The 26,725-nt window shown below is 41.2% G+C and overlaps 1 protein-coding gene across 1 annotated transcript in view; it reads right to left on the bottom strand.

Annotated features, from left to right (window-relative positions):
- CARMIL1 (capping protein regulator and myosin 1 linker 1) overlaps positions 1-26,725 on the bottom strand; it is a 390,597-nt gene that overhangs the window by 217,116 nt on the left and 146,756 nt on the right. Inside the window, exons 5-11 of the mRNA XM_088475876.1 lie at positions 20,396-20,517; positions 17,534-17,631; positions 17,319-17,389; positions 16,745-16,818; positions 4,879-4,954; positions 4,681-4,769; positions 741-835 (exon numbers count right to left, since the gene is read on the bottom strand). Of these exons, the coding sequence (XP_088332002.1) occupies positions 741-835; positions 4,681-4,769; positions 4,879-4,954; positions 16,745-16,818; positions 17,319-17,389; positions 17,534-17,631; positions 20,396-20,517 (625 nt within the window). The remainder of the gene's footprint in view (positions 1-740; positions 836-4,680; positions 4,770-4,878; positions 4,955-16,744; positions 16,819-17,318; positions 17,390-17,533; positions 17,632-20,395; positions 20,518-26,725) is intronic.

Raw genomic sequence — 26,725 nt, 5'->3', positions numbered from 1 at the left:
GGTGCAACTTTTTGGACATAAAAACACTATTGTGAGGTGTGAGGTGTTCAGAATAGACTGGAAATTAGTGGAAATTAAGGTTATTGAGGTTAATAATAGCATAGGAGCAGAAAAACCCACAAATTCTGTGATTTTAGCTGTTTTTATGCTTTATTAAAAAAAAATACAGATCCAAAACACAAAACCCAGAACCCAAAACACGGAAGGGTGGTTTTGGCAAAACCAATCCAGATCTAAAACACGAAGAAAGGTCCAGATCCAAAACCAAAACACAAAAAGTGGCCGGTGCACACCCCTATTTTTAATACATTTCTGCATTAATTATAGTTTCTAAGATACACATTAAGATGTATAATGTGATGGTTATTAAACATCAAGATAATAATACCAAATTAAAAAATTCTGAACACAAAACAGCTGCAAATCAGTCTACAAACTGCCATAAAGGGAGGGTAAGATGGCTTTCTAGAGTCTTTACAAGGACTTGTCGTTTGCCATACCACGCCAGTATGAAAAGGCAGCCAACCTTCTCACTGAAAACTAATTCCAAATCACAGTGTCTAAAAACGTATAAGGAGATCTCACAATGAGCTGAAAGAAGGAATTATCACTCATGTGTGAACAATTTATTTACAATATAATTAAATAAAGTAGGATACTTTGCTACAGAGGAAAGCCAAGGGAATGAGCACAAATCCCTTTATCATGAATGGCGAAAGTAAAAAACACAATTACTGTACCTCTATCCTCAAGGGGGTTGTTTGCAAGGTTTATAGTATGTAATCCTGAGTTTGGATTGTGTGCAAGGGCACTGGACAACTTCTGTGCAAAATCTCTGTTAAGAAACAAAATAGGAAACATGATGGAACCGGCCTGCAAGTTCAAAATAAGGTTAGTTCCTCATTCATCTTTAATTTCCTGAATTCTATAATTATTCTTGTTGAACGGGCAAAGGGTATATTTGTTTTGTAGAAAAGATTCACTCTCTCCCCAACGTTCTTCAGTTTTTCAGTGCATATACATATAAAAGCATAGAGCCTGATTCAGATTTTGGAATAGAGTAATACTGTTTCCTCCACTTACTGTAAGTCCCAACTCTGACCCGAGATTTGGAACACAGGGCCTGATTCAACTTTGGAAATAGAGTGAGATTTAGCACTTAACTGATCATCTTGGTGAAACCATCAGTGGCGTAACTATAAATTTTGCTCCCCCATGCCAAAAAAGTTTCAGGCGCCCCCTCCCGCCCAACTCCCCCCCCGCCCAAAGATCAAACACACCCAAAGACGACGTTTAAGGTGTGTGGTTACATGATACAGCAACATGCCTTACACATTATGACACACTAAGTAATGCCACTTACAACACAGTGTGCCACACCGGAATGCCCCTTACAACACATTATGCCACACAGCAATGCCCCTTACACATGCCACCCTGTAATAGTGCCCCTCATGCAATGCCCCGTGTAGTAGTGCCCATTATGCAGGGCCCCCTGTAATTGTGCCCATATGCAGTGCCCCTTGTAATTGTGCCCCTTCAAGTAGTGCCCCTTCTAGTAGTGCCCCCTGTAGTTGTGCCCAGTAGTTGCCCCCTGTAGTGAGCCCCCTGTAGTTGCCCCTTGTAGCTGCCCCCAGTGGTAAGCCCCCTGTAGTTGCCCCCAGTAGTGAGCCCCCTGTAGTTGCAACCAGTAGTCAGCCCACTGTAGTTGCACCTAGTTGATCCCAATAGTGAGCCCCCTGTAGTTGCCCCCAGTAGTGAGCCCTCTGTAGTTGCCCCCAGTAGTGAGCCCCCTGTAGTTGCCCCCAGTAGTTAGTCCTCTGTAGTTGCTCTCCCCCCCCGCGCGCATGCACACAATCACACACAAAAAAACAAAACAAAACACTTAACTTTATACCCGCTCCAGCGCTCCTGCCGGCCATACCCCGGCGTCCGTTCCTCGGCACTATGGGAGTGACGTCATGACGTCACTCCCACAGTGCTCTGCGGGACCCGTAAGACGGAGCTCACTCCTGAGCTCCGTCCCCGGCGTCCGCTCCTTGGCACTATGGGAGTGATGTCATGACGTCACTCCCATAGTGCCCTGCGGGACCCGGAAGTCGGAGGGAGCTCCATCCTCCAACTGCCGCCGGGGGTTTCAATAGCAGCCGGGCGCCCGCTGGTAACACACTCAGCGGGCGCCTGGCAGATGGAGGGAGTCACGGGAGTTCCTCCACTGGGTGGCGTAACTACAGCCCCCGTCGCCCCCAAGCTATCCAGCACCTCCAAGCCACCGCAGGGGCTGCGGGGGCAGTAGTCACGCCACTGGAAACCATGCTGCACTGCAGGTGGGCAGATGTAAAATGTGCAGAGAGATTTAGATTTGGGAGGGAGGTGTCCAAGCTGACATCTAAAGTGCAGTGTAATAATAAAGCTGTGCAGTATTTGTGGGCTACATACAAAAGCAGCCAGTATTTACACTACATGCAAAATTTTTATTTTTTACACCCCTTGCATTGCAATATGGTTTGTCCAGGTACACAATTAAGTGCTAATTCTCACTCTATTCCCAAAGCTGAATCAGCCCACAGTTCCAAAATGGGTCCGACCTGGGACAGACTTCTTTTCCACTGCGGCCATGAACAATTCTCTTTGCGCTTGGAGATTACATCATCTCTAAGAGCAGAGAAATCAGGAAGTCCCCATGCTGTAAACGCAACCTGGGACCGAGGTTACCCATTTACACTGCAGGCTTTCACGGGTCGTTCTCGTATTGAACGCTGCAAGTTACCTGGGTTGGATTGCCGGGTCACTCGACCTGGGAATCCAACCCTTGCCCCTTTTACACCTAGCAGCAAAGTGGGTTAACCCTGCAATAACCAGGGTTTTAGCTGTGGTGTAAAAGGGGTGTTAGACAGAGTAATTAAAGTAAATGTGTACCTGAACAAACCATGCTGCAATGCAAGGGGTGCAAATACATACATTTTGTTTTGTATGTGGGGTAAATACTGGCTGCTTTTGCATGTAGCCCACAAATGCTGGAAAGCTTTATTCTTACACTGCAATTTAGAATTTAGCTTGGACATGTCCCTCCCAAATCTAAATTTCTCTGCAGATTTTATATCAGCCCCACCTGCAGTGCAGCATGGTTTTACCAAGATGCAGTTCTTGCTATATCTTAAAGTGCCCAAACACGGTGCGATAAAGCAGCCGATCCGACCGAGTGGTCCAATTTGGTTGCTATATCGTACCGTGTATGGGTATGGGTATGATATCGGCCAGTGCACGCACCTGTGGGGTCGTACATCGCAACCCCAGCTCTTACTGCAGGTTCAGTGGATCTGGGGATGCGTTGTGCGATCCCATGCAGGGCTATGTGGGTGGGGGAGCCTGCATATCGGACGGTCGGCCAGCCGATCGCAGCGTGTGTGGGGACCACCTGATATGTCGGACGTCAGATCCCCCGTCGTGTTGCACAGTGCAAATCACATCGTGTATGGCCAGCTTTATTCTGTTCCCAAATCTGAATCAGGCCCATGGGCATCTTTATTTCAGTTTTACTAGAGATTGATCTATATAGTCCTTGAACTTAAACAATTAAACAAAGTTGCTTAGACAATGTAATTAAGGAATGTAATTGCTAAACACATAGACACTTGATGTGCACCATAAAGCGTCTTCATTCTGCAGTGTTGCAACTTCTATCATCTGCACATTGCACAAATATTCCTATATTACGCTCTCACACTATGCCCCGACAACAGCTAAATGTATGGTTCCCTCAGTCACAGCATTTTACTCATCTGAGAGTAACGGAACATAGTGTTTAGCAATGGTATTTTTTTGTGTATGAAGCAATTTATTACCTTATTATTAGGTGCAGTTTAGTAATGTGTGTCTTTGCCAAAGTGCAAAATGTGTCCTACCACAATAACAGGATGATAACTGAATACCTTAGAGGGGAGAAGTATCAAGCCTTGGAGAGATATAAAGTAGAGAAGTTGCCCAAAGAAACCAATCAGCTTCTGTCATTTCAAAAACTGTGCTAGATAAACAACTGGCGAAGGTCCCTTAAAGCAACTTCTCCACTTTATCGTTCTTGATACATCTACCCCTAGATCTGAGCAGGTTCAAAATTCAAGTGCATTTGCTTAGTAGAAAACAGTTCTGATCCCCTCTGCACATCAAAAACTGCTCATCTCTTTATCTCCTTTCAATAAACTCACTCAGCAAAGTGAAATCTTCTGTACTGCTGCACAAAACTACTACTTTACTAGAAATGCAGTCACTGCACCCCACACCAAACTTCTCCACTCACTGTGCAATTGTATAATCTGTTGCAAAGTATGTCAATCGTCGTCTATGTATGCATGGCAATCTAGGTATTGGATGTTCTGCCCTCCATAAATTACCTTTAAAAAACGGAACATTCTTTCATTCTTGTTCAATCGAGTTGTGAAAGGACCCAAAAATACAATCAAATGACAATTTTTTTTCTCCAAGACAGGTGATATATGTTACAGTAATGTCACCAGCATTTGCTCTTTACAACATATTTTCTACATCGTCAAACAGTTTTCCTTAGTCAATGAGAATAAGATGTAAGGCCAGATTTACTTAGCGGTTTTATTTTACAACATCACCATGAACAACTCTTCCCTTAGTACACTGAAGATTTATTATTGCCTCATACGCACTTACATTCTGAGTCCAGCATTTTCTAAAACCAGTTCTTCCAATCGACTGGACCTGCTCACCACACGCAGGATTTGATCACAGACATCAGTGGACTGAAGTGTAAAACAAAATACATACAGTTTTCAGATGATAAACCTACTGAAAATTAGGTTTCTTCCAAAACGAAGGGAAATATTTACAGAATATGAAAAAGTTACTTACTAACTTCAGGTCCTTTGAAGATAACTTGGTAAACCATTGATTGTACTCTAGTGCTGCTACTATAGGTATCAAATCTCTATAACACAAAACACAGAAACAGTACTTCAGCAATCAAATGAAAACTGTACAGTGAACACTCCATAAAATAATACAGAAAACAAATACAATGGAAATTGGGCACTGGAAATGCAAGTGCAGAATAAAGTAAATTGATGAAAGCGATTAGTGAAATACAGCTGTGTACATTTATTCATTCAAAAGGAAACATTTAAATATGTGAATGTGGAATTACAAAATAAATACAGACACAAATAAATAAAGTTGCATAACATTTCATAGGTAAATATATGTTAGCTGATGTACCCAGTCAGATTTATCAGTCATCCAGGGCCTGTTCTAGACCTTGTGGAGCGCTGGCCCGAAAGTTTCCTTTGGTGCCCCTCTTCACAAAAACCCGCAAAAATCTAAGAAGGTGTTCTTCTGCACGTGCCAAAAAGGCGGTGTAACTTCATGCCACGCCTCACTGTACTTCAGTTTAGGAGGCATGCCCTGCAAAAAGTGGATGCGCTGCTGCAGTGTGCTGCTGCTCCATCTTATACCATGGACAATCCCAGAATGCAGGCCGGGATGACATCACCACTGGCTTTCCTGGACACTGGGAGGGATTGGGAACAGCAGCATAGTTTCTGAATATCGCGCCGCCAGAGTTTGTACGTTATGTCACACAGAGGGCCTGATTCAGACCCGCTCGCGAGCACTATCTGCTCGCAAGCGGGTCGATGGTGGCCCAGTGCGCATGCGCGAGACCCGGATATCGACGGGCAATCCGTCGCTCCGGGTCTCGTACCAAAGGGGGCGTGCTGTCGATGTTGAGTGACAGCACGCCCCCTTTGGTGGGCGGGCCGGGGGCGTGGCTGCCCAGATGGAGGCGTTCCCATGGGAATGCCTACCGTCTGGGGCCGGCCCCACTGACATCACAAGTGATGTCAGTGGGAGTGCCTTCGGCTCTGTTAGAGCCGAAAGCACTCCGGGGCTTGAGGCAACCATCGCGACCATCTTCCTGGCCGCTCGCTATAGCTGTGGGTGGTCACCCACAACTATGCGAGCGGCCAGGAGGCCGCTCTGAAAAACAAGAAGGACAGCCCTGATTCAGAGCGAGCGCTCTGTCAGAGCGTCCGGCTCTGAATCAGGGCCAGAGCACATTCATGTTATGCCACACAGTAGTACTCCTTATACACATTACGCCACATTTTAGTAGTGCCCCATATAACACATTATGCCAAACAGTAGTGCCTCTTACACATTATGCCACACACAGTAATACCAGTTATAACACATTATGCCACACACAGCAATGTCCCTTACACATTATGCCACACTAAGTACAGTAATGCCATTTAAACATTATGTCACACTAAGTAATGCCCTTTACAATTATGACACACTGTAATGCCCCTTACCCATTATGCAACACACAGTAATGCCCCTTGCACATTGTGCCACACACAGTAATGTCCTTTATAGCACATAAGTAGGGCAGGTGTACTAAACTCTGGAAAGTGATAAAGTGGAGAGTGATAAACTATGAACCAATCAGCTCCTCATTTTTCAAACACAGCCTGTAACATGACAGTTAGGAGCTGAGTAGCTGGTAGCTTATCACTCTCCACTTTATCACTTTCCAGAGCTTAGTACATCTCCCCCATGCCCCACCCAGTAATGCCCCACACAGTAATGCCCCACACAGTACAGTAATGCCATTTACACATTATGCCACACTAAGTAATACCCTTTACACATTATGTCACACTAAGTAGTGCCCTTTACACATTATGCTACACTGTAATGCTCACCCTTTCCCCAGCAACTCACCTCCACCTGCCTGCTCAGAGTCAGGCAGGCTCAGGCCGCTTCTCCATGACCTGCTCCTCTCTCCCCTGCGGCCGCTCCCAGTCCCAGAATGCCATGCGTGACCGCGATGAGGTCACGCAGTGTGATGTCATCACACCCAGCAGTGGGCACCAGCATTCTGGGACACAGAGGGAGCAACTGAACATCATGGTGGCGCTGCCCCATTATTGTCTGTAATAGCAGCGCAGCAGTGGTCAAGAGCGGTCCGGCGCTGTCAGACTAAACGGTGCCAGCAGGGTGACTGTGGCTTGAGCGCTCAGGCCGAAACACCCTGGGCAGTAGCCCTGCTTGCCCACCCCGAGAAGAGACACTGTTGTCAAGCAATAATTTTAGATGACTAGTACAAAGTGCTGTAAATATAAAACCATAGTAAAAATAAACTAAGGAGTTTAACATTGTATAGTGAGGTGCATAGGTTTACAGCGATGGTGTATAGGTGTCCAGTGAAGGTGCGTAGGTGTGCAGCGATGATGCATAGGCATGCAGCGAGGTGCATAGGAGTGCAGTTAACATGCTCAACATGCTAATCAAATAAAAAGCAGATTTTTTTTTCAACAAACTGCATGGGTTTTGCATAGAGATGTGCGGGTTCGGTTTTACTCAGATATGTTCGGATCTCAATAACAGCATCTCATTGGCTATCGGTTATCACGTGTTTTGGATAGCCAATAAAATAAATCCAAACTAATCCGAACTTGCGATAATTTTGTCGAAAAGAACAGAGTAGAACTGAACTCACACATCTCGAGTTTTGCACATCATTTATTTTAGCTTGAAATAATTTTAGTAGCAATTTAAAGTGATGTAATCAATTACTGGATTAAGCACTAACATGCAACTGTGCTATGAACTAGAACAATTTATAAGTAGATAATTTTGATTAATCGTTACATTATTTAGACAGTTAATACTAATATCTACAGGTCATTATTTTATTAGTAAATAACTCCCAGTGAGTACCTCAAGTGGATATAAATAAGAATTTATATATCTGGGATTATAGGATGCCAGAAATGCATCATAAGTATCTGGTGTTTATTTTTGAGGTCAGGATTATTTTAACATTTTAGAAAGCAAATACATGAAAGATGGAATAATTTGTGGTCAATGGGAAATCAGATTAATAAAGAAAGACATTATCTTTACATAATGTAAAACAAGTGCAATAGCGGATGGTGCCGACTAAGTCGCTAAAAGGTGGTATACACAAGAAGATAATAAAGAAGTATACCAAATATTGTATTATATGGTACTATCATTTTTTTTTTTAACTATAGTGTCCAGCTGTGGAAAACACTGTTCTAGTATATATCTATATAATAAGCGGTATGTGTGTGTCTATCTGTTTGTGCTTTAAGCACGGCCAGAATTTTTTATGTAGCTACACGAAATTTGACATGGTGATGTAGCTTGACCAGGATTAGTTTTTTGGCTATGTTTGAAGGGTATGCAGTCGCGAAGCCGGCGGTCCTAATCTCGACAGCCAGCTTCCCGACTGCTATATCCCGGTGAGGGTTAAATGACAGGCGTCTAAATCAAGACGCCTGTCATTTTACAGACGTCGGGAGACCGGTGCCTGGCATCCCGATTGAAGTGATGCCTGGCGCCGAGCGCGGACAGCCGCGCGCGGGGGGGGGGGGGGGTTTAGCTTTCGGGCTCCCGGGGGGGAATTAGGGTTAGGCACCCCCCCGGGAGGTTATGGTTAGGCAAGGGGGAGGGAGGGTTAGGGTTGGCACCCCCGGGGGGACTTAGGGTTAGGCACCCCCCTCGGGGGACTTAGGTTTAGGTGCCGGGGAAGGGAGGGGTTAGGTTTAGGCACTTAGAGGGGGGAATTAGGGTTAGGCACTGGGAGGAAGGTTAGGGTTAGGCACCCCTAAGGAGGGTTAGGGTTAAGGAGGGGAATTAGGTTAGTGAATACTTACCTTAGGGACGATCGGGATACTCATCCATGTCGGCCAGCCGCTGTCGGGATTCTAAATCATACCGATTCCGTTTGAAGTTCTTCAGGGCCATGGTGGTCTATATGGTGCCCACCAAGTAGGCTGTGGAGTCTCTGATTTGAAATTTTGGTTTAAGCAAGTTCGCTAAGGATGTCTTCCAGTGCCTAAAACTGTACTGATCTGATGGCAAAGGCTGATATGTACAAGTGCGGGGCAGGCAGAGCTCCAATGGAAGAGCAATTAGTCAGAGGATCAACTGTCACACTGCACTTGCACTGACCGTTACTAATTTCCTCCAAGCACATTTTCATATGCCATGGTCTGCACTGTAAAACACAAAGGTTGCAAATGTACTTCAAGGTCCATTTTTTAACCCGGGCAACGGCGGGTATTCCAGCTAGTATTCATTTAGTTTCAAGATAATTACAATGAATAATACGTAAACCACTGCATTTCAACCATAGGTTTAGCACTGTATTCATCAGCAAAGTGAGAGCAGCATTATATTATAATATACTGAGTTATAATGCACAAATTCTTCAAATTACTAGTTGTTCATACGGGTCACACAGTAATCAAATATTCATATACAGTCCATGTTTACAGTATGAATTATTTTTATATGTGCATCAGTAAAGCCCAATACTGTACTTTAATATTGAAACTCATGGTTGGAACATATTATTCTTAAAGACCAACAAAACATAATGCAGCAGATCTTCTAACTTCTCGATGTGAAAACAATGTCATTGTTTTCAAAATGGCTTATTCCCTCCATGTTTTAATGGTAAAAACAATGTTAACTCCCTTTTAGGGATTTGTAATCACACTAGTAAGAACCCAAATAATTATGCTGTCATGCAAGCTAATTTATATAAATTACTTCTCCAATATCTTTGACATGTTTACACCAACAAAAAAGACTTGTCTTGACCTTGAATGCAATCATCGCATTGCGGAGTAATGATGTTGATATAAATTCCCACCCTATGGCATTTAATTTAAAGGAACAGTGTGTTGCTGTCAAAGCTGCTTATGTCAATCTTTGCACTAATTTATCATCATCCATGACCACCAACTCTCTTACAGTATTTCCCCACACATACCATCTACAGTATTATAGGGACAAATTGTAACTAGGAGTGCCTTGAATTTGAACCTTCATTGTATTATTGTCAATACTTTCTTATCCATTAACATTGGCTGCCTTGTATTCCTAGAAATACTGTTGTCATATGGTTATTTAATATATATATTAAAATGTCCCATATGATCTCTGTGGTTTTATTGAAGAGTGTATTTTCCGAGTGTACTATAGGATTTAAATTCTTTCCTGAACTGATAAAACTTTGTCCTTCTAAATTCATTGATTTTCAAGCTACAATACGAATTGTTTTAGGGGTATGTTTATAAAGCAGTGATAACCCCTTTGTCTAGTCTATTTACAAAATGGGTTTCTGCAAAGAAATTATTGATTTCTCACATGATCTCGTCAGTAGCACAGTTTACCTTGTCCTTGTAGAAAGCTATAGGGAACACCTTGTGTAACCAATTTACTAAACAGTGAAAAGCCTAGCCTTTCACAGTTATCGTGGAAAAGATTATCATGTGAAGACCAGCACACATGGTTAGTTACTACTGCAATATCATTTTCTATATAAATATAAGCCATAGTGACATTCAAGGAAACAGTTTCCATCTTTTAATCAATATTTTCAAAGGGTCCTCTCACTTGTACATTAGATATAAAAAAAAACACAAATAGTTCTAATTAACTACATAAAGGAAAAAATATCTAAATATAAATCTAAGAGAGAAGAAGGTTTTCTACCACTCTCTACAATATTTTAATTTAATTTTATTTAGTTTATTACATAAAAACATATTTATTCTTAAAAAAACCTACAATTAAATACTTTAACCAAAAATACTACACTGAAAAAATATTCAAACTATGAATACAAAGTATATAGAAAAAAAACAGTAAAACTACATATACTGTACAAAGTATCACTGAATAAAATGTTACCAACAAAAAACTGGAGCAAGATATGAAAAAAAAAAAATGTCTAACAACAATCATTATTTTTAGATTACTACACGGTAATATCATTAATGTTTAACTAGATGCGAATGAATGAAATCTACTTGGTGGCTAAAAGTTACATTTACAAAAGCCACTATAAGCCAATTTCTCACAAATGAGCACAGGGCACGCGGCCCATGAACGCATTAGGAACACAGCTAGAATGGTACGCGTCTGCATTGTCATAAATGCAGCTTTTGTGTAGGATTCTAAATTAACATTTCCATGTTTATAGCACTTTCATGCATTCTACTTAAATTACATGTGTATATATATTTTAAATAATGTAAGAGATATTAGATTAGCAATATAAATTGTGCATTTTAAACTGCAGATAATTGGTCACAATTCACATTCTAATACAAATTTGTGATGTGGAGAAAATGAGCATAGATGTTTATCATTGGTTTCAGGCATCATACAGTTCCTGGGTATGATAAAGAAAGCTATGAATTACATAATGCGATCACTGAACACTCACACGGACAAGACTTGTTTTTAATCAGTATAAAAAAAAACCCGAAACATTTCCTGCAGAGCCTCCTAATCCGAAATGTGCTCACACAAGATAGATCAGCTGTGGCAGAGTGTGAATATCTGTACCAAGCCACGCACAGCATTCGCATAACAATATCCTCCAGAAAGACAGTATAGCAACATTTCAGCACTTCAACCAGGGATGACAGGAAGTGGGAAAAAATGAGCATGTTTCCCCTAATTAGGTTAGAACATAAATATATGGCTAATTCATCACAAATAGCCTGCAACATATGGGCTAAGTGCCCTGCCCGTAAGCCTCTCATTGCTCTACAGCGTATATACAGCAGTAGCAATAGCTGCAACACTAATTCTACTGTAGCTCATCTATTTTATTAACACTGCTTAGAGAATACAATGTAACTACATAATGCAATTTGTAGACTTTAAATGGATTATTATATCAAATATCCTAGCAGAATTAAATAGAGCATTTTTACTTTAATATTACTTAAATTTACACTAAGCCATTAACACAGGAAATGAGAACACAGCAAAGAATTGCTGTCTGCATCATTTCTTTACAAGTATACCTTATTTATGTTTTTGATGAATGTTATTTACTAATTGCTTAGAGATGAAAACCTGCACTATTCATAGTAACAGACTTGCTTTTATTGTAAATCATAGCTCCCAACATTGAGGTAAGCATAATAAGCCCCACCCAGCTGCCAGCCCAAACATGCACTGAGTCTATCAGAAATACCCTCTTTTGGGTAAACTCTGCCCATCTTGGAGTAATCACCTTCAAGACTAGCAAATCAGGACTGTTGGGATTTATGCAACTTGAACTAAACCAGTGATAATAACAGGTGGCCCTAGGACAGCATACAGTCCTCCAAGACTTAATCTACGACCCCCAGATCATGCCTGCTTTATACCCTCTGCTTTGTGCCTCATTTGATGTAGCTATTCTTTCATTTGTGCCCAGCTAAATTAAACCTGCATCCCCCCAACTCTTATTCTGAGATGAAGGGTACAGTAACTTGCAGCTCTTTTGAAATTTAGGGGTCTATTTACTAAGCAGTGTTAGGAGAGAGTGAAAAGTGATAAGAAAGTGATAAGGTGCCAGCCAATCAGCTCCCAACTGTCATTTTTCAAACACAGCCTGTGAGATGACAGTTGGGAGCTGATTGGCTAGCACCTTATCATTTTCTTATCACTTTTCACTCTGTCTTCTAACACTGCTTACTAAATAGACCCCTTAGAGGGATACTGAAGGATATCTAGACTGTTTTAGCGGGGACCACACCCTGCCTGATTTTGAAGAGCTAAAATGTGTTCTGCCCTTATGGCAGCACCACACTGAAACAGCCAGCCAGCTGCTGTCCCCACCCGCGGGTGGAAAGAGTTACGGTGAAACAGTCACCGTTGGGTGAATAGATGCCATGCGCATGACATCTTATCACTCTTCAAGGTGAGCTTTGGGGCTGCCCAGCATCTCCTAGGCACGTCCCTTGCAGTGACGAAAAGGGTGTCCGTCTTAAGGACACCCCCACTTTTCAAGTGGCCATGCCCCCTTTTCGGGTGCGCTGGAGCCTATTTTCATGGTTAACACTCTGCTGCCCTCTGGCGCAGGTGTGAACACTAATATCATGTTGCCCATGACTGAACTAGACAGATAAAAGCTAATTGCTGATTTTTTGTAAAAAATGTTTATTTAATGGTAGCATTTTGAGAAACTAATCGGCTAGCTAGTTTATGTTTGCTAATTGCATGTTATACTCATTTAATTTTAAACTATAAGGTTGCTGATAAGTAATTAAGCATTGTTACTATTTAATCATTATGAAAAGGATTTATTTTTAGCTACACAAACTGAATTGCTATTGATGCTGCTCCAACTGAATTGGTGGCATTTTAATTATTTAACTAAATGGGTATAAATAACTATTAATCTAATAATTAAGAAATTTCCCAACACTTCCAGCGACGTAAATTTCTGTTGGGATTCCATTTTGTTCATCTTCACGCTCACAACGAGCTGGGGGATGACTTTCAATGTAGCAATAATCAAAATATATATATTTTTTCATTACATGGTGCAGTTGTTGCTTCAACATTAAATCATGTAGTAAGCTGCTGTGTGAAACTTGTATGTCACCTTACTAAACTGGGTACACACTAGGCAAAATATTGGACGATGTGTCGTTTTGAGCAGAATTGGAACGCCATATCGTCCACATTGTCTTGTGCGTACGCACTTTTGAGCGCTGCAGGGCGTTGTTCCTTGCATCTACTCATCTGCTGTACTGCACGACAGATGTGAAGATCCAGCGGCCAACGGTATGCGCCTGGATGCGGACACTGAACAATATGTTGTGCGGTAGCATACATTATCGTTCTGTGTGTAGGGGCGACCAATGTCTCCATACATCAGTCATCTCTTCGGCCACGTTCCAGGATATGTGTACCAAACTTAAAAGTCTAAGGGGGGAATTCAATTAGACGCGAAAAGCCCCGATTTTGCGATAAGTTTTACATGTTGTGCAACGCCATTCCTAGAGTTATTGCACATGCGAAAAATCCACAGACAAACCGGAGAAAAGTTTTCACCATGTCAGAGCAGGTGAAAAAATTAACAAATTCTCTATTTTTGGCTAAAAATGTGGGGACTGGTTCAGAGCCCTTTGTACCCCCCCCCTAATAACTAATTAGGCAAGAATAATTTTTTAAATAGCTTAATTCCCCCTACTAATGACATGTCATTATTGAAATGATAATGTAAAGAGTGTTGGATAATGGATTTAAAGTACTGTGTCAGGTATTTCGGGAGGCTGTGTGGATGGGACAGGTGTTTTTAGGATTGCAGGTGGCTGCAGCAGGTTTATTTTCAAAAAAATTTAAAAGTGCACTTTATAGACACAAAAATATACTAGCACCCATTTTAGTGTACCCCCAATTTCACTACAGCAATTATTTTCTCCCAAAAGTATTGCTGTTTTATCAATTTTCCACACTTATGCAAATATGCATTTAACATCAATTTCACACAATTGAAGAACCCAAAACACTTTTATTAGGGCTATTTAATACACTCCTATATTGATTTCCTATGTCAGTTAGGCTTTTTATGGTGTACAGACTGAGTTCCCCAAAATGTGCTGTACTTTTCGCTAGTTTCGCCATGCACAATTATCGCACATATGCGTTTTCACATCTTTTGTAATAGAATAGGGCGAAAAACGGGAGCGTGCATTGCGAAATGATGCAAACATATTGCACCAACACTGGCGAATAATGCGAAAACTTCTCTGGCGTTAAGTTTTCATTTTATCGCTGCTAATTGAATCCGGCCCTAAAGGGGGTTATGTAATAACGTCAGAGATTACGTAACCGGCGTGATTTCGTCGAGTTTGCTGCTAAATGTAAAGCCTTTTAACTGATTGCCACTGTAAAAATTACGGGCAAGTTTGCCAAATTCATATTGGTTCTGCAATCTCTGAATTTATTACATTACTGTGACAAACTTGCCTGAATTGCCCCAAAGTTGTTCCTTACTCTAGTAAGTCTATAGCTACAGAATGTACTTATGAGTACATTGCTTTATAAATGTAAATAAATAGGAGAAAATATATTTGCTTGATAGAGCACAAAGGTGTTCACAATGAATATTGGCAACATGCTGAAATGATCAAAATTTATGGACAGGCATACCCCAAATTCAATGGAAACTAATAAAACAGGAAGCTAGCTGGCATAACAAACTAGGATTAGATTGGCCAATATCCCACTCTTCGGAGCATAAGCACAATGGTTGATTTGTGAATTGGTAATCAGCCAGCGAAGTATTTTCTGCCAAAACACAGGACCAGCATCCGTTCAGCAGTGCCTAACTGCGTATGCCATCAGTCATCAGGTCATGGCAACCAGTACAGAGAAAACGGAGATGTGGGGATATTACTGTCACCAAGACATGAAGCACACGAACAATGTGTGAAATTCTGTCAAGCCAATTCTCTTCAATAACTAGTCATCACATTTTTCATCTCTCTACTCGATGGCCAATTCATCACCCGACAAAGAACAACAGTCTACATTATGAACAATGCCTACAATACTCAGATCCAATTATGACAACATCTAAAAGGGCCAAAAAGCATAACAAGTACATGGATCCAAAATAAAAAGACAATTCCTCACAATCACATACAAGTATTTTAGTTTCCGTAACAAAACTCAATAAGATGCCACATAGAAAGTAAACTTGCTATGTATTTAGAGGATTGTTGTCTGTTATTATACATTTTTCTAAAGCTGATGAGAGGGCACATGGATCAATGCTATTATAATGCCTAAGAGCTGAGGGGTATATTTACTAAAGTGCGGGTTTTTAGAAGTGGAGTTGTTGCCCATAGCAACCAATCAGATTGTAGCTATTATCTTCTAGAATGTGCTAGATAAATGTTAAGTAGAACCTGATTGGCTGCTATGGGCAACATCTCCACTTCTAAAAACCCACACTTTAGTATATATACCCCTTAAGGCCCCCATACACGGTGCAATATGTAACTAGTGATGCCACGGCCGACATATCGGGCGGTCCACACACATGGATCAATCTGGTGCCCAACCACCCGATATGCAGGAGACTCCCTGAAATAGTAGCAATCTCCCTGAAAGGTCTAGCAATCTCCCTGATTGCACCCTACTAACATTATAAAGCATATATATATATTATATTATATATATATATTATATATATACATATATATATATATATATATATATATATATATATATATATACACATATACATACATACATATATACACACACACACACACACACACACATATATATATATATATATATATATATATTAATATATATTTGAAGGCCCCATAGCAAAAAGTTTTTAAGGGCCCCTGTGTATCACGCACTTGCCTACTTTTGAAAACGCATTTCAGGGAGATTGTGAAAGCAACACCTATGAGCGCGGCGGCAAAGTGGGCGTGTACTGCTACATCTGAGAGGGGTGTCATAAAATTGATTTACATCCAAATGTAAAAGAGATCCCAAAGCAGTTACTAAGATCCTACATGTTGCCATAGGAATCATTGTGCCTTATAATAAACAATGCAGGGAAATTATACTAATGGTCCCATTTGAATGTATATATCGCCTTTACGTCCCTGTGTATGTAAGCATGTAACCCTCTTAATTGATCCTCTGTAGTTTCCTTCATCTAAAGAAAATGGGTGTGCAAAACAACAAAACAAAAAAACAACAACTCAAAGAAATCCTTTACAAAGAAAGTTTTATGTGGAATATATTAAATTCTAACAATATCCTCGTCAATGTATCCTGTTAATTAACCAGATAATGTGGCCTGCTAGTGGCTTCTAGGGCTAGATTGCAGCAGAATTTTATGTATGTAACATTTGATTACCTGTGGTCTAGGTGGCTGAAGTCTTGCAAGTTCAGCTCCCTTGTATCTTGCGTTAAGTATATTGTATCTACATCCTACAAAGATCAAGGGAAACAAGGTATTTTTCCAATTACAATAACTGATAATCTGGTGAAATAAAATTATTATAATAAAGGTTCATACAAAAGGCTGATGCATAGCAAGAGCAAATTGATCTCTGTATAGAAAAACAACACACTGACAATACACACAGGTGTTTTTGATGTCCACATAGTATGGATAAATGTATGGCCATAATATAGAAATGCATATGATCCCTACTCTGAGCTGCATTCAGAGCTTACTTTATATTGAAACATTGGACCACAGCTGCTTTTCATGCCCACATAAATCTTAGGGGTATATGTAACAGGGTGGGATATCCATGAACAGGGGCAATCTTGGCATTAAGGCCGTAGATTTAATGTGACAATAATTTCATAAGCAAAACTAGTGGTTTTGCCTTTTAAATGATTGCTACTTTAAATCTACAGCCTTAATTGCTGAGATTACATTTACCCCTAAATGTTACTGTAGTTTGACTTCAGACACCTACCCACTGTACTTCTTCTCTGTACGGCATCCCAAGCCAGTCGCAGACACAGGCATACATCTGAGAGAAACCGCCTAGTGACAAAGAAAAAAGTGGCATATAGTGTGAAGGAGTCAGGATGCTCTTACAGCAGAGTTTCATGCCCCGTTTATCAATTACTATTTAAGTCAGTTAAAGTTATATATATATAACTGATTTAGTAGGAACTTGTTGCATACCACAGGGGCCTACTTCGGTCACTGTCTGGCTATCCCACAGGGCTTGCAGATTTGCCAGTCTGTCCGTTGGCTCCATGGTTACTTTCTTCATAATTTTTCTGTTCAAAGAAATGCAGAAACATATTAGCTACATTTTCAACCACTGCAAACACCACAACCCATAATAGCAAAGTATACAATCCCATACACCTTTAAGGGACTTATAGCAAACCTTCTAAAGATGATAGGTGTAGACGTTGCCCTTAGTAATCAATCATCTGCTGGCTATCATTTTACAGAATGTATTTGATAAGTAACAGAAGCTGATTGGTTGCTATGGACAACTTTTCAACTTGTCCTCTTTAAAAAGTTTGATACACCTCACGCAATACATGTTAAAACTAGAATAAAAACAAAAAAATATAATACATTACAAAATAACAGTTAAAGATAATGGAGCTTCAATGTAAATCTCTGTCCAAAAATTCCCAAAACTAATAATTTTATAAATTAGTCCATAAATGTCTTAATGAGGCACAATGTAACTTCTAGACAACATCTATACAAGGCACAATTATTTTATTCTCAACTGTGTATCCAACATATGGTACCAAAAAAAAAAGAGAAGATAGATTGTAACCTCCTAGGGGCAGGGTCCTCCTCCCCACTGTCTCACAGCCTTCTTCTCTAGCACTTCTATGACAGCCTTCACCTTCAGAGCTGTACTGTGTATGGAGAATTGTGTTGCTAATTGTTACTTGTGTTCTGTTTATATTTTGGTTGCTGTATTGTAATGTTCTGTGTACCCTTTACTGTATATGTACAGCGCTGCAGACCACTTGTGGCGCCATATAAATAAAATGTAATAATAATATATAGAGTGGGATGCATCAACGCCAAAAAATGCGTTCAAACCTCCGAAAATTTTGTTTTCGGAAGTTTGACTACATTTCCGATGTGCACTAAGCTCTGGAAAGCTTTGGACCTGATATGCAACATGTTGCCTAATAGAAGCCTATGGGCTTCTCTTTGGAGACTTCCCTGAGTGAAATCCAATAGGATCCCTCCCAGGGTCCCCTGCGGCTGGCCGATAGCCAGACCAGAAGTCCCAACACCACAAAGGACAGAGCTGTCATTAGCTTAAATCTTCGTGCATATGGTGTTATTAAACACTGCTATGCATGCGGTCAGTGGCAGAATGCATCACATACTAAATGTGATGTTTGATGTATCCCGCCCATAGTGTAATATGTTGATAGACATGTCAAACTATGATGTGCTTTCCCTTTAATGAACCTATGTTTCAATAATACTATTTTTCAAAAGAAAACAGAAGTTAGTGAGCCCTAACTGTAGATATTTGTCGTAGTACAGTCTATTTGGTAGACACTACTAACCTTGGTGTATAGGGGATTTAGCACTCATACTGCTACAACTGTGGTACTGTATAACACTCCCTCTTCATAAACTGAGCCGCTGGTCAGACTTTAATTTTCTCTTGTCAATGTTCTTCTGGTTCCTTATGAGAGCCACAAATTAGGCTGCCACAGTCTGGTCAGGCATAGCTTGTTGGCTTCGGGTTGTGTTCTAACAGAATTATATCTCCGTCAGTTAATTTCAAGGGCCCCATAACCAGATCCCCCAGGTTGGCAAGGGCTTCCAATACATTGTAGTATATAGCCTTAAGGGGCCCATATATCTGCGAATGATTCAGTTCCCTAATCCCGACCCGAAAATGGATCACAGATCTGGTCGTATTGGCAGAACGGGGAATCAGGGCCATAGATGTATGTGTCCCTTGAGCTGTGCAGATTCCTTGTCCACAGTTATAAAATGTTACATTGTATGGTGGTCTGTCTCCAAAGTAGTTAGCTTTGGTTAAAGGTTTTTGTCTCGACAGCTATGCTTAGTGTTACCTCCCCTAGGGACAGCTTTGGGACATCCACAAGGTTAGTAGTGCGCACCAAAGAGGATGTAAGAGAGTAAAGGATTTTTGTACAAACCGCTAAATACTTTTCTCTAAATCCATTTGGGGGACACTACGGATCCTCTGTTCATGGCTCTGTGGTTACCGTAGATGTTACAGTCTGTTTCTTTATTATAGTCCTATTCTGATGCACCTCGTGAGAAAATAATGGAGCTATTATAAGGAGGGGTTATACAGGGAAGGAGCTACATTACAAATGAGTTGTAGCAGTCTGAGTGCAAAATCCTGCACCGTGCCCTCTATACCTCCAGTTTAGTAGTGCAGAAAAAAAAATCCTAATTTTTGTACATACTGGATAAAATATATTAAAACAAAACATTATTTTATGACTCTAAATCAATGTTTTCAAATTAGCGCATTCTACCGGTGCTATAAGTCTATCTAGTTTTGACATCCGTAATTATGGTGAGGTGGTATATTCAGCTTAAAACGGATGATAGTTCTGTGCTTGTGTTAAATAGGGAGATCAGGGACAAGAGCATTATTCTAATTAACACAGACCTGGGTAAAAGAAAGATTTAAATACTATGGGCCTCACTTACTAACAAGTTTTATCACCAAAACGAGTGATAAACTTCACTGTGTATGATAAATGGTGCTTCAGCCAATCAGCTCCCAACTGTCAACTGTTAGAAAATTGACAGTTGGGAGCTGATTGGCTGAAGCACCATTTATCATACACAGTGAAGTTTATCACTCGTTTTGGTGATAAAACTCGTTAGTAAATGGGGGTCATAATGTGAAAAAATATATATTTTTTTTGTATTTGTCAGTGTGAAAAACAACCTATACAAATGATGCATTCACTCTGCAATGTAATAAACTAAAATTGTTCCATCAAACTCTGCAGAAATGTGTGCCCATCAATACGTACACAGATATTTCATGGTACCTACATAGGAGACAACCCTGGGAATATCTTTCGGAGACATGTGCCAATATGTGCCATCACCTCATTGACATCTTCTGATGAAACCATCTTCAGGGATATGTTGCATTTTTCAGTTTCAACTACCATCTGCAAGACATATTTAGCAGCATGAATAAGGGAAAGTAATACAGTAAGTACACAACTGCTAATGATAAAACATAAGTAATATATTTTTTTTTTAGACAACACGACAAACTGATTGCAGAGGGTGTAAGTGCACCATACAATTATTCAGACCAAGATATTTGTCCAGGAAATCACAGGTTTCTGTTATAGAATGATAAAACATTTACATACGTTTCCAATTTCCCTTTTAATTGAACCAGACATTTTCTCTCTGTAATGGTGTACAGTAAATCTTAGCAGACAAATGTAGAATTAGATTTTTGTTGCAGTACAGCCTAATATACAGATGGCCATAGTTATTTTCCCATTCCCGCTCCCAAAATGATTTTGTCAGTCGTGTTACTGTGATAGACCTCACCCATAGATCTAACTATGATTCAGTTAGTAAATGATTTGTTAACACTGTCACAGTTGATTTTAATGATACAACAAAGTAATATGGTTGAATTGATTTCTATTTACAGAAGCTCTGAAAATGTTTATTATGATAGGCTTTGCCACAGATTCATTGACAAAGATAAATATAAAAATGCTAGTTTAAGAAGTGCAAATTACAGGTATTTGCCAACATGATCGGGACTGCACAGAAACGGTGTAAAAAACAGCCTAATGCCTGGGGCACTGCCAGTATTTCATCACTTATGATGAGCCCAAAGAATGTGCTGTGTATAGGGGGATGGGGTGGTGTTGGTAGGTCGTTATGTCCTTACAGTGCTTATCAAATTGGAATGCAGAGACAAGTTTGTTTAAGTTTTATAACAAAAAACATCCACAGCGCCTCTACTCACGTTATAAACAAACCCTGAGCACTTTGGCCTCTTGTATAGTTACAAACCCACATCTACAAATCAAATGCCCTCAATAATTCTTATGCTTGGTAACCAAGTAGTGCAATCGTAATCATGTATGTAAAAGATAATAATTGCACGGGTAACGTCAGGTAGCCTATAGATCTTACCTCCGGAACATGTGACAACCTAATCTAGGCACAATAGAAGAAGTGCTTACCCTGCTTCATTATAGGAATATACACAATGATTACAAAATAGCAGTTTAAAATACTTTCACAAAAGTAGATGATTTTTCCCAGCAGATTCTTTTGAATGATTTAATGAGGCAGATTCTTTAGAAAGCCTTAAAGAGGTCTTAATGGGCTGAGTTTGGAGTCTGGCTCTGCCCACTTTATACTGGCCACGTTATCCACTAGGCCACTGGCTCTGACTTTTACCTTTAATGCATGTATCCCTGCGTCAGAAAAATCAGACCACTCTTGATTCCTCCGGGATGCATAATAATCCATTCATTATGTAATGTGCTATCAATTTGTTATCATTATAATATCCAAACCCTAGTATTATACTCTGACCCAATATCACCACCAGCACTCAGCGTGTTACAGCCACTGACAGCCTTTAGCCTCAGTTCTAGAATAGCGCACCTTCGTGTTAGTCGATCTACTTTACAAAGGTAATTATCACAGCCTTACTGATATAACCATACAAGAAGCATAAATGGTCTGTTCCTTCTATGAGACTTGCATTCTTGAGTTATATAAACAGGGTAATGAGACACATTTATTACCAGGAGAAAAAAATCTAGAATGCTTTTCAGGAAAAATTTAAATAAAATTGTCACAAAAGATTCTGATAAATGAACATAGTCAAAGAAAAAATATAAAAAAAAATGATCACCTTTTTTACAAATGAATTACTTCGCTAATAAAAAGAAAAAAACCCTTTGTGCTGCATACATTTGGACACATCCAGACATGCATAGAACTTGTAGATATATTTGTTATGTAAAGACATATCAGTGGCTGCCCAGATATAGAATGGACATTAGTTAGTGAACAACTGTACGGTCACAGTCAGGTGGCCCATCCAGCAAGGTGAGGGGTCAGTAACAGTAATCAGCAGGGGGACAGATTAAAAAATGTAAATAATATTTTGCAGATGGAATTTTTAAAACTTTTCGCTAATGAAAGTGCTTCATACTGGGAAACTTATATTTTTATTTGTAATTTGACGATTTTTCTAATTGAGATTATGGACAGGATGCGTGACGCATCGCATTTCGGATGCGATGCATCTCGCCGCTCTTCACAAGCATGCCGGCGTTGGTAACGCCGGCATGAATGAAGGAATGCACAAGGGCAGCTCTCTCGGAAAGATTGGCCCTTTGCGAATGAGGGACTTCCGGGTGCTGGGAGGGATCTGATTGGATCACAGCACTCTCCTGATTGAAGCTCATAGGCTTCTATAGGTTAAGGCCAGCTAAATTTGGCGGTACCCACCACATCCAAGCCCCGGAGTGCATTTCATTCCGAGGCTTGGTGCATATGAGAAATGTGGTCAAACACGCATTTTCAGGGTTTGACCACATTTCTCCCTTTGCTGCATCCCACCCTATAAGTACAATAAGACTATCAAAAACTAAAAAGCCAAGACATAAAATAAATACACTACATGTTCCCACTCTAAAGGTTTATGTAATTCTTCAGGGAGTTCAATTTCTTTGAAAATTTACTGCTACTGGTGTATACATCCGGTGCTTATAGCAAAGTGTTTTTAAACATGTTAGAAATACATAGATCACTGAGAAAGACAATCTCTGAGAGCTCAGTACTTTAATTCTGGCTCATGTATCACATAGAACATCCCCAGAGATGTAATTAAAGAATAATGTATAGGGGATGTACCCTTCTCTAGACCATATGATGATGCTATGAGGCTATAATGCTGTCAAGCGTGTCAGGTTATTTGATGTTATTTTTGGTTATACTCGTATATTCCCATGGACCCCATGTACCACAGCCATCCTCTGTACTCCTCTAGATAAGGCATCTCAGAAATATGACAAGTTTCATACTCTTTTTTTCTTCTTTTTTTCTTCTGTGACTTCCAAGAGTGTCTGCCAGCAGGCAGAAATGTGACATGTACATAAAGTACACATAGAATGTTCTGAAGTAGCAATACTTTAAAAAAATTTCACTGTATTTAAGAAAGTAATCACAACAAAAAGCAAATCATTTTGGCTGTGTAATTGCATATAATGATTTTACTAGCAACAGACTATTCTTATACTGTAACTGTCTTATAGGTACCATTTGGGCCATTTGCAATTAAAAATCAAAACAGGTGTGTAAATTAAATAGATATACTTGTATGTAATAAAAACAAAAGGATCTAAAAATTAAATACAATTTGGCTGATTCTGAGTCACTCGCTGCTGAGACTGCTTTAGCGTCCTTTGCTGTAGTTCAGGGGCGTCTTTATAATGGGAGCAAGGTGTGCTGTGCACACAGGCTCCTGGGTCCAGAGGGGCCCACACCGCACACCCTGCACCCATAGTAAATTATACAGAACTTTCCACAGATTCCTGTGTGCTGCTCCGCAACGCCTGACCAGCGCTGCAGAGCAGCAAAAATCCCTGGGAAAATAGTGGCGGACATTTTTCCGGTGACTCGCACATGCGTAGAAATGATGTCCACGGGAAAGCGCTGCGGGTGCCATTTTCCCAGAGGCACACGCATGTGCAGTATATTCTGGTACAATGTCAGCGCACTGAACACACTAGATTCTGGCTAAGAGGAGGGGGCCCAAACAGAGGCTGCACACGGGCCCCCTCCTCTCTTAAAAGGCCCCTGCTGTAGTTGCATCTATGATTTTATGCACATGCTAGTATCAGCCCTTCCCCTGGTGTACAAGTTAGTTTCTGACTATTCACGGGCTAACATCTTCTTGCACTGCAATACCACTTTGTGCGTCTTTAGACACCCCCATCAGTTGCACCAATGAAAGTTGTACCAGTCCTATGGTAGGTGCAGATTTTCTGTCTTCCAATGTGAGCAATGAAGTGTCTGTGTATGTAAACACTTCAGCGACATGCCCACGACACTCCCATAACACGCCCAGAAGAAGGACCATCTCCATATCTAATTAACCCTCCCCCAATCACTGCCCAGTACATTTCCAATACACTTCTGATACCATGTGTCACAATTGCAGCTGCGCCCCCGTGCAAACACACACTGTAAAACGTATGCGCCATAAGAGTTTTAAGAGTGTTTCACATTTGCGCAGTAGCAAAGAAATTGCTCAGCGCCATGAACATTGGCATGGAGTGTGAGTCAGAATCAGGCCCAATGTGAGCAAGTATAAGTACAGTATACCCTGCACAATGTGGTGTATGACGGTGCGATGTGTCGTTCCATGCTGCATTTAGTAGCAATCCGTTGTTCTTCGCATTGTCCAATATACTGTGCAAGCACAGCACATGGGACGATGCGATAAACACTATATGATCCGCACGATATATTCTTCCGATATGCATAGAAACTATATATTGTGCGATGGATCACATAGTGTGTACCCAGCTAAAGCCTTAATTACTTGTTGATGACCTGCGGGGTATCAGAGTACTGGTAAGCATCTCTAGTTTAAAGGGAAAACAAGAGATATGGTAAGAACTTACCTTTGTTATCTCTGTTTCTACGAAGTCCATAGGGTCCACAGGGTTGACCTTGGGGATATAGCTGCATCAGGATCCATGGGCACCACACAGTTAAGCTTTTAGCTCCCAGGATGCACTTGGGTCCTCCTCTATACCCCGCCCCCGAGCCACAGGCACCTCAGTTGGTAAGCAGCCTAGGCCGGAGGAGAATATGGAACAGAGAGAAGGAAGACTGGAACACACAAGAAACCATACTCACAGAAAAAGGAGACGGAAATACCGGTGACCAGCAACACAGCCCATTAGAAGCCAGGTGCGTCAGGGCGGGCGCCCTGTGGACCCTATGGACTTCGTAGAAACAGAGATAACAAAGGTAAGTTCTTACCATATCTCTTGTTTTCTACTTCAGGGTCCATAGGGGGTCCACAGGGTTGACCTTGGGGATGTCCCAAAGCAGTTCAACTAAGGGCGGGGACGCTCCTGTGCAGAAAGGAGAATCCTGCGCCCGAAGGATGCATCCTGAGAGGCAAAGGTGTCAAACGCATAAAATCTTAGAAACGTTTGAACCGAAGACCAAGTGGCTGCCTTACACAGCTGAACAGCTGAGGCACCACGTTTAGCAGCCCAAGAAGGGCCCACAGAACGAGTGGAATGAGCCTTAACAGAGGCTGGAACAGGTAAATGCTCTCGTATCTAAGCCTCCCTAATAACAGACAAAACCAACGGGCCAAAGTCTGGTTGTTGGCAGGCCAACCCCTCTTATGAAAACCAAAGAGGACAAACAAGGAGTCGGACTTTCAAACAGAAGCAGTCTGATCAACATAAACTCTGAGAGCACGGACAATGTCCAACGAAGTCTCCCCTGCTGTAAGATCAGGGGACTGAAAGGCTGGGACCACCAGTTCCTGATTGATATGGAACTTAGAGACAACCTTAGGTAAACACTCAGGACGAGTGCGAAGCACTGCTCTGTCCTGGAGAAAATAATTAAGAAGGGGGGACTACATGAAAGTGCCCCCAACTCGGAAACCATCCTTGCTGAAGCAATAGCCAGGAGAATCCTGAGAACACCCCGGAAAAAAAGTCTGTACGTCCGGTAACATAGCAATTCTACGTTGGTACCAAACCGATAAAGCAGACACGTGCACCTTCAGAGAGGAAAGGCGTAAACCAAAGTCCAAACCCGACTGAAGAAAAGCCAGAATCCTTGAAACTCTGAATACCTGAGGATCATAAGTTTCTGGACTCACACCACTGAAAGTACGTGTGCCACACTCTATGGTAAATCCTTGCAGAAGCAGGCTTGCGTGCCCTCAGCATGGTGGAAATAACGGAACTAGAAAAGCCCCGGGACCTTAAGACGGCCGTCTCAAGAGCCACGCCGTCAAAGATAGACGACCCAGATCCGGGTAAAGGTAGGGCCCCTGAGACAACAAGTCCTGCCGCTGAGGAGGAAGGTACGGAACGTCGATGGACAGACTCTGTAGGTTGGAGTACCACGGACGTCTTGGCCACGCTGGGGCCACCAGTACCAGAGTGCCTCCGTCCTGATAGAACTTGCGCAGGACCCAAGGCAGAAGGGATATCGGAGGAAACAGATATGCCAGCTGAAACGTCCATCTGACCTACAGAGCGTCCACCAGACTGGCGCCGTCGTCCCTTGTCCTTGACCTGTACACGGGCAACTTGTGACTGTGACGAGAGGCCATCAAGTCCA

Source organism: Taudactylus pleione, unplaced genomic scaffold, assembly GCF_031769625.1.
Source record: "Taudactylus pleione unplaced genomic scaffold, aTauple2 ptg000179l, whole genome shotgun sequence".
Classification (NCBI taxonomy): domain Eukaryota; kingdom Metazoa; phylum Chordata; class Amphibia; order Anura; family Myobatrachidae; genus Taudactylus; species Taudactylus pleione.
The sequence above is the reverse complement of the archived record's forward strand: the minus strand, read 5'-3'. Positions and strand labels throughout refer to the sequence as shown.